Genomic DNA, 12,798 nt, shown 5'->3' with positions numbered 1-12,798 from the left:
TTTTTTTTTTTTTTTTTTTCCTGGTAGGACCAGTTGATCATTTGGTGTTATTTCGGTCTCTATCAAGCAGTCAATTGGTATCTGACTGTGAAGTACACTCTCCACCATCCTTGACCTTCCTGCTAATGTTGTTTTGACAGCTCAAAGCACTAGATCACCTCCAACAAAGATCCTCTACATCTCCAAATGGAGGGTGTTTAAAAAGTGGTGCTTCACCTGCTCCATAGACGTCATCCTGTCATTCTTGCAGGAAGTACTGGACAAAAGAAAGGCTTTTTCTATCATCAGAGTTTATCTGGCAGCAGTTTCTGCATGCCATGTTGGGTTTTGCAACACGCCAGTGGGGCTACACCACGTTTGTTTATTGCTTCATGAAAGGGGCTCTCCAGCTATGGCCGGTGTCCAAACAGATTTCCCCACCTTGGGACCACCTGACTGATCCGGACGCATTGTCACAGGCTTTTTTTTTTAGCCTATAGGTCAAGTGAATATCAAGGTGCTCTCATTTAAAATATCCCCTCCTGCTGGCTCTGGCCTCTGCCATATGGGTTAGTGACATTAATGCACTCTCTGTTAATCCAGAATGTGCTCAGTTTGCGGTCGAGGACTTAAATATCTCACTGTGGCCAAGGCAAGCATTTGTTCTTAAGAACCCAATGTTGCTGAGCTCTCCTGTTGAACTGTAGTCCTTCCACCCCCTGCTTTTTGCCTGACCCGAGGAACAACAGCTCCATATGTTAAGCCCTGTTCATGCCCTGCACCTTTGCATAGATAGGACAAGAGGCTGATCAGCTGTTCATCTCATGGGCTAAACCACATGCTTCCAAACCCATTTATAAACAGAATATGGTTCACTGGCTAGTTGACGCTATGTATTCCTATAGTCTATGTGAGTAGGACCCTTCAGACGCCCTAAGGCCTCTGTGCCCACTCCACAAGTGGAGTAGCAGATTCTGGGGCCATGTTCGTTGGCATTTCTCTACAAGACTGAGCTCCATACCTTTGCAGCATTCTTCAGGTTGGATGTCACTGCACTTACACTGGCATGGTTTATTTCTGGATACACCTGCCTCTGGTGCAACTCCTCTGAAATGATCTGCAGTCAGGTTCACCTGCAGTTTGTGGGGACTCTATATATCCTCATGGTGAGACACCAGGCGAATGTTCAAAAGAGAACTTGAGGTTCTCTGATAACATGAGTGAGGTATCTCACCTGTTCACCCTCCTTGCTTGAAGAAAGGAAGAGATGTATCCATTAGAATAACTACAGTTCCTGGCTTATATTTACTTGGCATCAGTGTCACAGCTGCCAACCATTAATGACTGGCGTAATGAAATAGGAGCTTCTGAGGGGGAGAGCATAGCTCATGGGAGAGCATAGCTCATAGTGACATACCTCACTCATGCAATCAGAGAGCCAGGGTTACAAATGTAACCTTAAGTTTTGTTATGGCTCTTAAGCCTCTCAATCCCATTAAAATGACCTTGACTATAAGCACAAGGAAGAAAGGAGGAGGGTGTGGATAATTATATATAAAAGCCTTACCAGAACTCATGAGGGCCCCAGTTGTGACCACAGGCTCAACTTTACAAAACTCTGCTTTTCTTTCCCATGCAAAGCTTGTTTGGGTCTCAGGGACTTTTTGACTTCTCAGACCAACAAATCAAAGACATATCTGTAATTATGCAGCCTTATGAGATGGAAACAATTGTCAGTATTCTTCTTGAGTTTTCTGCTTCTCTTAAGTTGTATTTTCTTTGTGTGGAATGTGACAAACATAATCAAGTCAGGGCATTGCTCCTTTATGCGTCACAACATTGGACTTGCTATTATTCAAACATATTTAAATAAGGGTTTCAGAAGAAATGTAAATGTGTATGAAAAATATTGCATAAACTTAAAAATATGCTTGTGTTCTCTTTGAAGAGAGTGTTAAATAAAGAATCTGACCACAGTGGTCATAACAGAAAAACAAACTGAGTCACAAGCCTTGAAGTTTGTTGTCAAGCTAGCCATAAAATAAAGCTAACTTTAACTCTAAAATATGATAACATGTCCACAAACAACATCCCACTGGACACATTGAGCTTAATATGTGTGGTTAGTCAAATCATCATGGAGTAAATAAATATTAAAGAAGCATGTCAGAGTCAGTGAATGACAAGGTGACACATTTAATTACTGGCGTGTGTTCTTCTTCTCTTGCAGCTGTGACTCGACTGCAGACGGGATCCCTCAGCTTCTCAAAGTAGCATCTTATGGCTGTCTAGAGTTACGCATCAGCCACAGTCAGACCACAGCATGAAGGTGTTTGGCCTGCTCATCGCTTGCTCCTGTTTTATCTCAGGAAGCTTGGGGAAGCCGCCATTTCCAGGTGAGTTAATGTGCAGAAAAAAAAAAACCCTCCTTAAGTAGCTGTTTATAGTTTGGCAGGAGATGCCTGCCACAAACAGGATGTTTCCAAGATTTCACGAGCACGCTTCTAATTTTTCAGGGAAGTTAAGGAAGTTCTTGTTTTAAAACACAGTGAATATTTTTGCAGCTGAGTTCAGTTTCTTGGCGCCACAGAAAATAACAGGAATTTAAGAACAATGTTATCTTGCTGCACTGACATTGACAGGTTTTTCCTGATAACAACTTCTAACTTCTAATAAGACTTGAACTTTAGAGGCTCACCCAGAGCTATGCTGCTGGAACATTGTTGTAGTTGAAGCTGTAACCGGAGTCCTTTCAGTTAATTACCTCTTCATCCCTTTTTTCCAATCACAATATTTTACAGATGTACTTTTTCAAAGTTCAAGTACATCATTATTACGGTTAGAAATTTGTCATTTAACCCTAACATGATATTTTAATTAAATGAAATAATGTGTTGTTTTGGTCCTTTTCTCTGGCTTGGTGTAAAGTTGAGTTTCTGTGTTTCAGAGTTCTCCAAAGCATCTGTTCTCCTCAAAGCTAGAGACTTCTCCATTTTGTCTTTTGAAGTTGTGTTATTGTTACTGACCGAATTTGAGAGGGCCTTTCAAGTTTTAAAAAGTGGTTTAGAGCGTAAGGGCAAATTTTCTGATGAATATCTGCTGTGGAGAATGTCATATTTTCATCTTCCAGAGAAGACTTGAAATGTCCTGTTTGATCTGAATACAAGTAAGAATCTATCAAATAATCTCATATGATGCAGCTGATTTTTGGTAAAGGTGCTCATTGCTATGTATGAAACTAAACGTAAAAAATGTTATCCTGAACTATATCAAATGATGCAGTTTGAAAGAGTTTACTTCCGTAGTTTTTCAGATATATTGATAAGCAATTCTGAACTACGAGTCAAAACTAAATATAAACAAAGCACTCGGGGCACAAAGCACTTTAAGTGCACAAAGCACTTTTAAAATAGACACATAAAAAATAAAATGTGTATTGAAGTGTTTATTCTCAGTGGACACTTTAATTTATAAAGCAGTTATTGCTACAAGCTGTAGTCAAGTTTTATACACATTAAAAGCTGTCAAAGTTTATTAAAGTAGTAACAAAGACTTAATTAATTCAAAATAAACAAACCTGCAAGGTAATGTCTTGAAACAACTTATTTTACTGATGATCACAGCTGCTGGTGTGCTGTGGAGCTCTGAGAGCACACAAAGAAAAGGAGGAAAGAAGGAAAGGTGTCACCTCAGACAAATATTGTCAGTTCAGTTAGAAATCCAGTAATCACGGTTTTCTAATCCCACCATCCTGTTCTGCCAGGGCACAGCCCTCAGATTTCTCAATTCCCATACATAATTGTCGTGCCATTGTTGCACAACATTTCTGAGAACTGTGCACGATTGTTGGCAACCACAAGTTTTCATAAATTAACAATTTTGTTGTTGTGTGAATGTTGCCAGATACTCCCAGTGCAAACTAACTGGCTTGTATCATAAGTACAAATTCAGTATGACTGAAACTGAAAATTTGTGCATTTTCCTCATAATATTAAGTCTTCAACATCAACATTAATAAAGATGTACAAAGTATCTCTGCCTTCTCCTGTTGTTCTGAACTGAAGCCAAAATGGCTGGTTTTTGGGTGCTGCGCTAGGAATGCAGGGCAGTATTGTTGATATGAAAGTCCCACCTACACACTGTTCTAACTTGCTTAAATATTGCCAATCACAGTAAAACAACACTTTTATTTAAGCCTTAATTACTAGCAATACTAATTTAAAAAATGTATTTTTGAACATACAGCAGCAAAGTGAAAGCTGCAGGAATCAACAAAAGTCAACATCTGAAAAAAATGATCTGAAGTGTATTTTTATTTTTTCGTCAGGAAAATGTTCCCTTTGTTTACATGAAGGGGCGGGACTTAAAGATTGTACTGCAGCCAGCCACTAGGGGGCGCTCATCCTGTGTGGCTTCTGGTTCTGTCTCGAACTATAATATATCTATCTATATCGTCTACAACTAATCTCCAACAGTCTTATTTCCTTGAAAATGGAAAAAAAAACTTGGTTCTGTGGTGAAAAGTCTTTTCTTTACCAACGAATGTTTACCATATTCTGCTTCGTGCTCAACATTTATTCTTTCTTTTTCATAAGTTGCTTGAATCCCTGCATAGTTGAACTTTTGACAGTCAGTCATTACTATTTGACTTGACAAAATTCCTCCCATTTATTACACTCAGCATATTTACAGACAAACCTTCTACTGTTGCTTCATGAAACCATCAGATCTAACCTGATCTGCTTGCTTTATTACACAGAAGAAGAAAAAGATCCCAAGTTTTGGCACACAAAGGCTCAGCGGGCCCTGAAGTCTGCGTTGACAGTCCAACATCTCAATAAAAACAAAGCAAAGAATATCATCCTCTTTCTTGGTGATGGTAAGCAGTGAAATTACTTTTACATCCTTATTTATGGCAAGAATGTTTGTTTTTAAATAATGTGAAATAAAGTGGAACGGGAAACACTGCAGTAATGGGTTTTAATTTTTCAGAAGATAATTTCCAGAGATTAGTTATTCTTTTATTTAGGCTTGAATACCATAAAAGAGTCATGGATGCAGGAGACAAGTGAGATTTTTCAGAAATTTTCTAACCTGAAGGAAATGAACAGCAGCAGGCGAAGCTGCCGTGCTGCCATCAGATCGCTGCGCTTCTGTTTGTGTTGGGACGCTCACTGTTTCCACAAAAACCTTTATCCTCCATCGGGCCTCTGCTTTCTTTCTGCTCTGCTCACCCAGCGTGACATTCTTTCTTGCATATTCTTGCGTTCATGCTCATGTTAGCCCATTTACAGAATACTGAGAAAAATAACAACTAGAAAATGATTTCCAAGTACTATCTCCTATTATGTGAGGGAGAGTTAAAGCCTGACCTCTGCAGACCTCTGGTTTTGGTCAAAAATTAGAGCTTCAAAACTGCACGAAAGTCTTTAACAACGTTTTATCCAAATAAACACAAATACAAAGAGAGGTTACAGTAGTTTGCTACATTGGCATATTTTAAACACTTTACTTCAGGCACTCATGTTAGAAAAGTAAACAGAATCATTCAGCACATTTCCAAAGTTTGACCTAAAGTTTGTGTGAACACGTCTTGCTGTGAGTAGCCTCATTTCTTGGTAGAGATAACCAAACAAAAACTGTAGAGAAGAGTAAAATTTCTCACTGCAGTACAAAAGATTCCCACTTCTTTGTAACCATTTGTGTTTCTTTTCATGCAATGCGAGTCAAAGAAAATGTTTTGCTTGAAGCAGTTCCCCCGATTCTAAAATGTCAATGAAAACATGCACATTTGTTGCAAACAGAGAACAATAAAACGGAGAATGAAAAGCTTTCATGTTTAGCATCGTGAGGTTGGACTCTTTCTGTCCCCGCTGAGGCAAAATCAATCTTTAAAGTTGACCTGCTTTTTGTGTTTAGGGATGGGAGTCCCAACTGTGACGACGGCTCGAATACTGAAGGGTCAGCTGAACGGACAGAGTGGAGAGGAGACAGTGCTGGAAATGGACAAGTTCCCCTTTGTCTCTTTGGCTAAGGTATATATTATTATGTTATGCAGGAGATTATATTGATTTTGCTGTAGTCACTAATGTATTTCGTAACAGATCTGATAAAAAAAGATGTTGCAATGAGTAAACTTTGTGAAACATCAGTGACTAAAGCCTCATATGACCTTATAATCTGTCTTACTATCATTATCAGCAAAAAAGATAGAATAACACAATCCAATTATCTGATTGTATAGAAATAGAATCTGGAAGGAGCAGCTCAAACAGCACAAAACTAAGCAAAATAACCCTCAAATAAATCAACAAAGAAAAACAAACAACCACAAAAAAAAAACCCAAAAGTGTGAACTTTGACAGAACTTTCTTACTGGTGGCTGTGAGATGGCTAAAGAGTAACAAGTTTTTTAAAAAAGTTACTTATTACTGTTGCAAACCCACACACTATAAAATTAGGTGGTTTCAACGAATGCAAAGAAGCTCTTAGAAAACGAACTAAACGGTTGAATTATTAATTATTTAAGGTTAGAAAATAGAGCAAATAGCCACTGCCCTGTTTAGTATTGTGTAACATTGTAGTTTTGATTAACAGTACAAAAACTCATTTAGCCTAGTAATGTTTGAAATTGATTTTTTATACCTAATAAATACCATTAAAAGTACATTAACTGACTGTTAAATGGTTGGCATAATAAACTTATATGCATACAATTAAATATTTATGAACTTATTAGTGGCTTAGAGCTACACCAATAGACATGAAGTTAAAAAACATTAAAAGTTGATCTTATGCACTACCTTTTGTGCTTCTTAAAGTGTTTTATTGTATTTTGGCTCAGTGTTCTGCATGGTCCTTTTGTACGTCTAGTAAATGCAATATTTAGTCAAGTTTCAAAGCAATCAAAAGCATCTCATAATGATTGGAAACAATACTAACGTGTTCATATCTTGTGTCTCTGCAGACATACAACACTGATGCACAGGTGCCAGACAGTGCTGGAACAGCCACAGCTTTCCTCTGTGGGGTTAAAGCCAACGAGGGCACAGTGGGAGTGAGTGCAGCTGCTGTTCGCTTCCAGTGCAACACCACGAAGGGCAACGAAGTCACCTCCATCCTCAGATGGGCCAAGGATGCAGGTGAAGAGACACAAAATAAACATGACACGGGACGTGTTTTGTGCCATTTTTATTCAAAATAATAAGTGTCATGTGTTAGGAAAACAATTGTTTCTGCAGATAATGTAAGGAGGGAAATGTAAAGGCAGTATTTCACTGGCCTGCGACTGCTGGCAAACAGTTTTTAAACAGCATTCTCAAGGGAGTCTCCAGAATGTCTTGCAATGTTTGCAGAGGTTCTCAGTTTTCTTGAGTTGCAGAGGCTCGCAGTCTTGTTGCTTATAGTAACAAAATAGTCACAGAGTCGTTTCAGGAGTCTTAAACCCTTGTCAGTTTTGTCATGGGGGCCTCCAACCTGTCTGAATAGGTCTAGAGCTATATTTTGACACTTACCCAGTATGTACCAGGAACATACCCAGAAAGTAGAGGATAACAAGTCACTTTATAATACAGTTTGATCCCCTTAGGTATCTGGTACTGAGCCGGTATGTAACAGGTACATATACAGCACTTACCCATTTTTAGCTAAAATTGATAAAGCAGCAATTGTTAGCATGGGTTAGCTTTGTGTTATTGTTTACTACAGCTCAGTAGGAAAATAATGGATACAAAAAAGGTAAGGTTGTGCTAAAATGTTTGTAACTAACTACTGCTGATCTGTGCTTTAACCCTAACTTGTTTTTGTGTATTTACTGCAGGAAAGTCTGTGGGAATCGTGACAACAACGCGGGTCGTCCACGCAACACCAAGCGCTGCTTACGCTCACTCTGTGAACAGAGACTGGTACTCCGACAACGAGATGCCAGCTGAAGCTCTGCAGGCCGGATGCAAAGATATCGCGAGGCAGCTGATTGAAAACATTCCCAACATTGATGTGAGTCGTGTTTTGTTAACTGATTTGACAGTTTCTCTTTTATTCATCTTTTAACAGATCTGATAATTTTTGTGACTGCAGTTACGAATACGTTTTCCTTTTTGTGTCTTTTCAGGTTGTTATGGGAGGAGGGAGAAAATATATGATCCCAAAAGACACGCCAGATGTAGAATATCCCACTCAAACGAAGCACAACGGCACGCGGAAAGACGGGAGAAACCTGGTGCAGGAGTGGGTAAACAGGGTGAAGGATAAGGTACTTTTTTTCTAATTCCTCGTCTTTCCCCCTTTTGCTTTCCTGCTTCCTTTTTATCAACCTAATTACATTTTCATATTTTGAAGTTCAAAGTGACTCAAGTCTTTTTTTATTCCAGAAAGGCCATTATGTATGGAACAAGAAGCAGCTCCTTTCTCTAAACCCAAACAACGTGGATTACTTGTTGGGTAAGTCTGTGTCATTTTGAGCTCTCATTGAAGTGTTAAGAGGCATTAGTGTCTGTATTTGTTGGAGACTATTTCCTGTGATTAATAAGCAGTTTCTCTATTCTCTGTTGATGCTGTTATTCCAGGTCTTTTTGAACCTTCGGATATGACTTACGACTTGGAAAGGAACGCTGAAACGGATCCCTCCCTGACAGAAATGGTCGACGTAGCCATAAAGATCCTGAAGAAGAACCAGGAAGGATTTTACCTGCTTGTAGAGGGTGAGATTATTTCTTCAGTACCTGAGTTGAGTTTGTTAACCACAGAACATCATTCCCTTATCGTTGAAGAAATAAAGACTTGGAAGCATTTCACTAGGCTCTTACAGTGTGATATGTTTTGTTATTTAATTATTTCCTTTGGCTGCACTGGCAATGCAAACCAAGAAAACTGCAAGCATGGAAATATGTTGCCTCTGTTTATTCCAAAAGTAAAGATTAAATTATATATACATTAAAGGGCAACGCTGCTGAATAGGGATTAAAGGCAAATATAGAGTTTTAAAGACCTTTAAACATGTTACTGAAAACCCCCTCATGCCAAACGCAAGACCATCACATAACCAAGAAGTTATGGCTTTAAAAGAAAATATGAAAAACACATTTTTGCACTTTATGCATCACCAGCTGAATTCATGTTGTTCTGTCAATAAGATGCATTGTTTGTGCTGCAGAACCAGCAGGACCAGCTTGATGATTTATACATAAAGAGAGGATTTTTTTCACGTTCTCTTTGACCTCTTGTTACTGCGTTACTTACAGCACCCCTGTTTTATAGTCTTTCATAATTTCCAACTCACTGCCTTCGTGTTCCTTTCCCAGAGACGTAGTTTGGCTTAATAAATGTAGTAAAAAGCACACCTGCTGAGCAATGTAAGAGGAAAATATATTTCACTTTGCTGTATGCCAAAAATGACATGGGCTGTTAAATGTGGAGAAAGGGTGATGCAATATGAACCACTTAGGTCTTTATCAAATCAAAACACAATTAGGTCACTATTAGTTTGTTTTTTTTGTTTTCATAGTTTTTTTGCTGCTCATTCCTTTATTAGGCATAAGGCATTAATCATTCACAAATCTTCAATGAATCCACATATTCTGCACTGAGGTGTCAGAAATTCTGTGTATTTATAAAATGTGTTTACACACAAGTTTTATTGGGAGTTCTGCTTTACCTGTTTGCTCTGTGGTCATGCTGACCCAATGGCAATTTGGTATTTGGAAAATGTGAGCAATGTTTGTTTGAAACAGCAGGGTTTGCCTGTGAACAGTGAGGCTGAGCTCCTGTCAGATGGCTTGGTATTGTTTGACATGAACAGTGGGACTAGTATATGATGTTCACGTCTAAAATAATTCTATCCAGGTCTGCTGAAAATCATAAACAACTGAGGTTGTTTTAGACATGATTGTGTGACAGAAAACACAGCAGCATCACAGCACAGTGTATTAATACAATAAACCCTCTGAAAACAAATTTTATTCACTCAAACTGGTGATTTTGTCTGTTAAAGATTCATATGTGGTCGAGTATTTTCCATTAAAGTGAAAAGAACAAAGTATTTGTTCTAACTCCCCCCCACACCCCTTCAAAAGATGTGCACAATACTCACTATAATGGTAATTTCTAGCACAATAGAGTTATTAGTTCCACCTAATGACATTGCTAGAAGCACTGTGTGGTGAAAAATAAATGAAACAACAAATAGTAAAGCCAATAAACAGAGTTTCTAAAATACACTAACCTCTGTGAGGAGTTGCAGCTGGCACCAAGACAAAAAGGTTATTGAATTCCCTTTAATTATGACTTCTGGGAAGTCAGGAGGGATTCTCTCTCTCCTAGGAAGTTTTCCACAGGGTCCACAACCTCACATACTTCAGCAGTACCGGCACTCACATCACTGTATCCAGGCTTGCACTTAACAAGAAATTGGTCCACTGACATTTGCTTCAGTCTGCACTTCATAATGTCATGAAAATGTGCCATGACCCTGTCACTGTATAGATTTATGCTGCGTGAGGGAACAGTTTTATTTTGGTGATGGTGTGAACAGAAGCTTTGCAGGTTCTCCCACACTGTGCACAGCTTTTTGGTTGTACTCAACATGACACCTCCACCTTCACTGATGAAATCGCCTCCAACACTTGTCATTAATCCAGACCAAAAGCAGCTTTTCCATCTCATCATTAACTTGTGGTTGAGGTCCTCTAACCACAGTTACTCCATTGGCCACCTCCATTTTTTAAATTTCATCCTTTAGTTTTAGATCGGTGGAGATTTTCAAGAGTGACTGGCCAAATATCGTGATTAAAGTTTGTTTTAGAGAAATCTGAACAGGGTCGACTGTAAACCAATGTTTAGGTTAAGTTAAAAAGCAGCTCTTGATCCTTCAACTAAAAAATCTGTTCGTGAATGTATTAATAATACTGAATAGTTTCCAAAACACAAGTTAACTAACAAAACCAAAGCACTTAAAGACCTAAAGACTGGGAAAAAAGTGAACGACAGGGTTGCAGATACAAAGAAATAAACATAATTTGATATCTATGCAAGTTGAGGCATGTATTAGATAGTTGTATTATACTCAAATACAAATTATACAAATGGTATCTTTTGTTGTTTATCACCCACTACTACCCACTACACACACTTTGAATGCTAACTTTGGTTAAAACTTTGCCATCAACTACTGGTGTCAGCCCTGTCTGTCTCTTAGAAAATGCCTCAATAACAACTAGATTGATATTAATGAAACTTTCAGAAAGTAATCACTCGTTGTACAACTACAACTGATTCCCTTTTGGAGTTAATCTAAGTCAGCATCATTCCCACAGTCAGCTAACTGCAGAAAACACAAAAATGGCAGTTTTACAGGTGAAGTAATTAAGAATAATCCTTTTACAGGGGGACGTATTGACCACGGACACCACGAGGGCAAGGCCAAGCAGGCTCTGCATGAAGCTGTGGAAATGGACCGGGCCATCGGACGGGCTGATCTCCTGACCAGCGTCTACGATACACTGACTGTAGTTACTGCTGACCACTCTCATGTGTTCACCTTCGGAGGCTACACACGCAGAGGAAATTCAATATTTGGTATGGATACTGTATAAATACTATACTTTCATTTTGGTTCTGGTTACAATGAAAAATGGTTTATCTGCAGGTCTGGCCCCCATGGTGAGTGATATTGACCAGAAGCCTTTCACTTCCATTTTATATGGAAACGGACCTGGTTACAAAATCATCAATGGAACAAGGGAGAATGTTTCCACCATTAACTACAGTGAGTAAATTTTATTCACAATGAAAAAATCAACTCAATTTTGTTAAAAAATATTTACATTTAGTTTTAAGTGAAGAGCAAAACTAAGATTAAAGACTTTCTGTTTCTGCGTCTTTTCCTTTCAGTGGAAGACAACTACCAGGCCCAGTCTGCTGTTCCCATCGCATCAGAGACTCACGGAGGCGAGGATGTGGCTGTGTTTGCCAAGGGGCCCATGGCTCACCTGCTACATGGGGTCCAGGAGCAGAACTACATCCCCCACGTCATGGCATACGCAGCCTGTATCGGCCAAAACCGGGACCACTGTGGCGCGAGCGGTGGGACCGTCGGGTTACAACCAGTCCTCTCAAGCTCGCAGCCATTTTTGCAGTGACTCAACTTTGTGCTGATTTTACCTGATGATTTAAGTTAACTAGTCTCTCATTTTATGATTTTATTGTATAGTTGTTGGTTTTTTTTTCATTTTTTTAAAAGTCTCTGTAGAACAGTGGTGTCCAATCCTGGTCCTGGAGGGCCACTTATTCTGCAGGTTTTAGTTGTTTCTCTGCTCTTCACAGGTCTTCAAGTTCTGCAGAAGCATGTTAATCAGCCACTCATTCAAATCAGGTGTTTCAAAGCTTAGAAACAACTAAAACATGCAGGATAGGGGCCCTACAGGACAAGGATTGGACACCACTGCTGTAAAATGTTGTTGTTCTGGGACCACTGAATGGACTACATGTTTTGTGATAATTAATACACAAATGCATAAACACTTAAGGGATTTTAAATGCACCACACTAATTTTTTATAATATTTACAGTAATAGTAATAATGATAATAATAAAAATTTACACAAAAGATTTTTTCAGGAGAAATTGATACCCAGATCCTGGATTAACAGCAACTATTGTCTGAACATTGTTATCTGCAGAAGGATGCTGGTTAACTGTCCATCTTTGCAGCTGGACAGGACAGATTTGTTGACCATATTCAAAATCGTTCACTAATTTACATTTTTTTCTTCAAGTTATTTCCTGTTTCTTCATTGTTTTTTTTCTTCTTCCACAAACCAACAC

General features: G+C 38.8%; 1 protein-coding gene across 1 annotated transcript in view; it reads left to right on the top strand.

The window, feature by feature from the left end:
• LOC119616561 (alkaline phosphatase-like) overlaps positions 1–12,256 on the top strand; it is a 16,848-nt gene extending 4,592 nt beyond the window's left edge. Inside the window, exons 2-12 of the mRNA XM_017408902.3 lie at positions 2,210–2,375; positions 4,739–4,858; positions 5,899–6,014; positions 6,947–7,121; positions 7,799–7,974; positions 8,090–8,230; positions 8,349–8,418; positions 8,544–8,678; positions 11,359–11,550; positions 11,621–11,740; positions 11,866–12,256. Coding sequence (XP_017264391.1) covers positions 2,303–2,375; positions 4,739–4,858; positions 5,899–6,014; positions 6,947–7,121; positions 7,799–7,974; positions 8,090–8,230; positions 8,349–8,418; positions 8,544–8,678; positions 11,359–11,550; positions 11,621–11,740; positions 11,866–12,113 — 1,566 coding nt within the window. The 5' untranslated portion in view covers positions 2,210–2,302 and the 3' untranslated portion in view covers positions 12,114–12,256. The remainder of the gene's footprint in view (positions 1–2,209; positions 2,376–4,738; positions 4,859–5,898; positions 6,015–6,946; positions 7,122–7,798; positions 7,975–8,089; positions 8,231–8,348; positions 8,419–8,543; positions 8,679–11,358; positions 11,551–11,620; positions 11,741–11,865) is intronic.
• Positions 12,257–12,798: the final 542 nt, after the last annotated feature.

Source organism: Kryptolebias marmoratus, linkage group LG4 (genome assembly GCF_001649575.2).
Source record: "Kryptolebias marmoratus isolate JLee-2015 linkage group LG4, ASM164957v2, whole genome shotgun sequence".
Classification (NCBI taxonomy): Eukaryota; Metazoa; Chordata; class Actinopteri; order Cyprinodontiformes; family Rivulidae; genus Kryptolebias; species Kryptolebias marmoratus.
The sequence above is the reverse complement of the archived record's forward strand: the minus strand, read 5'-3'. Positions and strand labels throughout refer to the sequence as shown.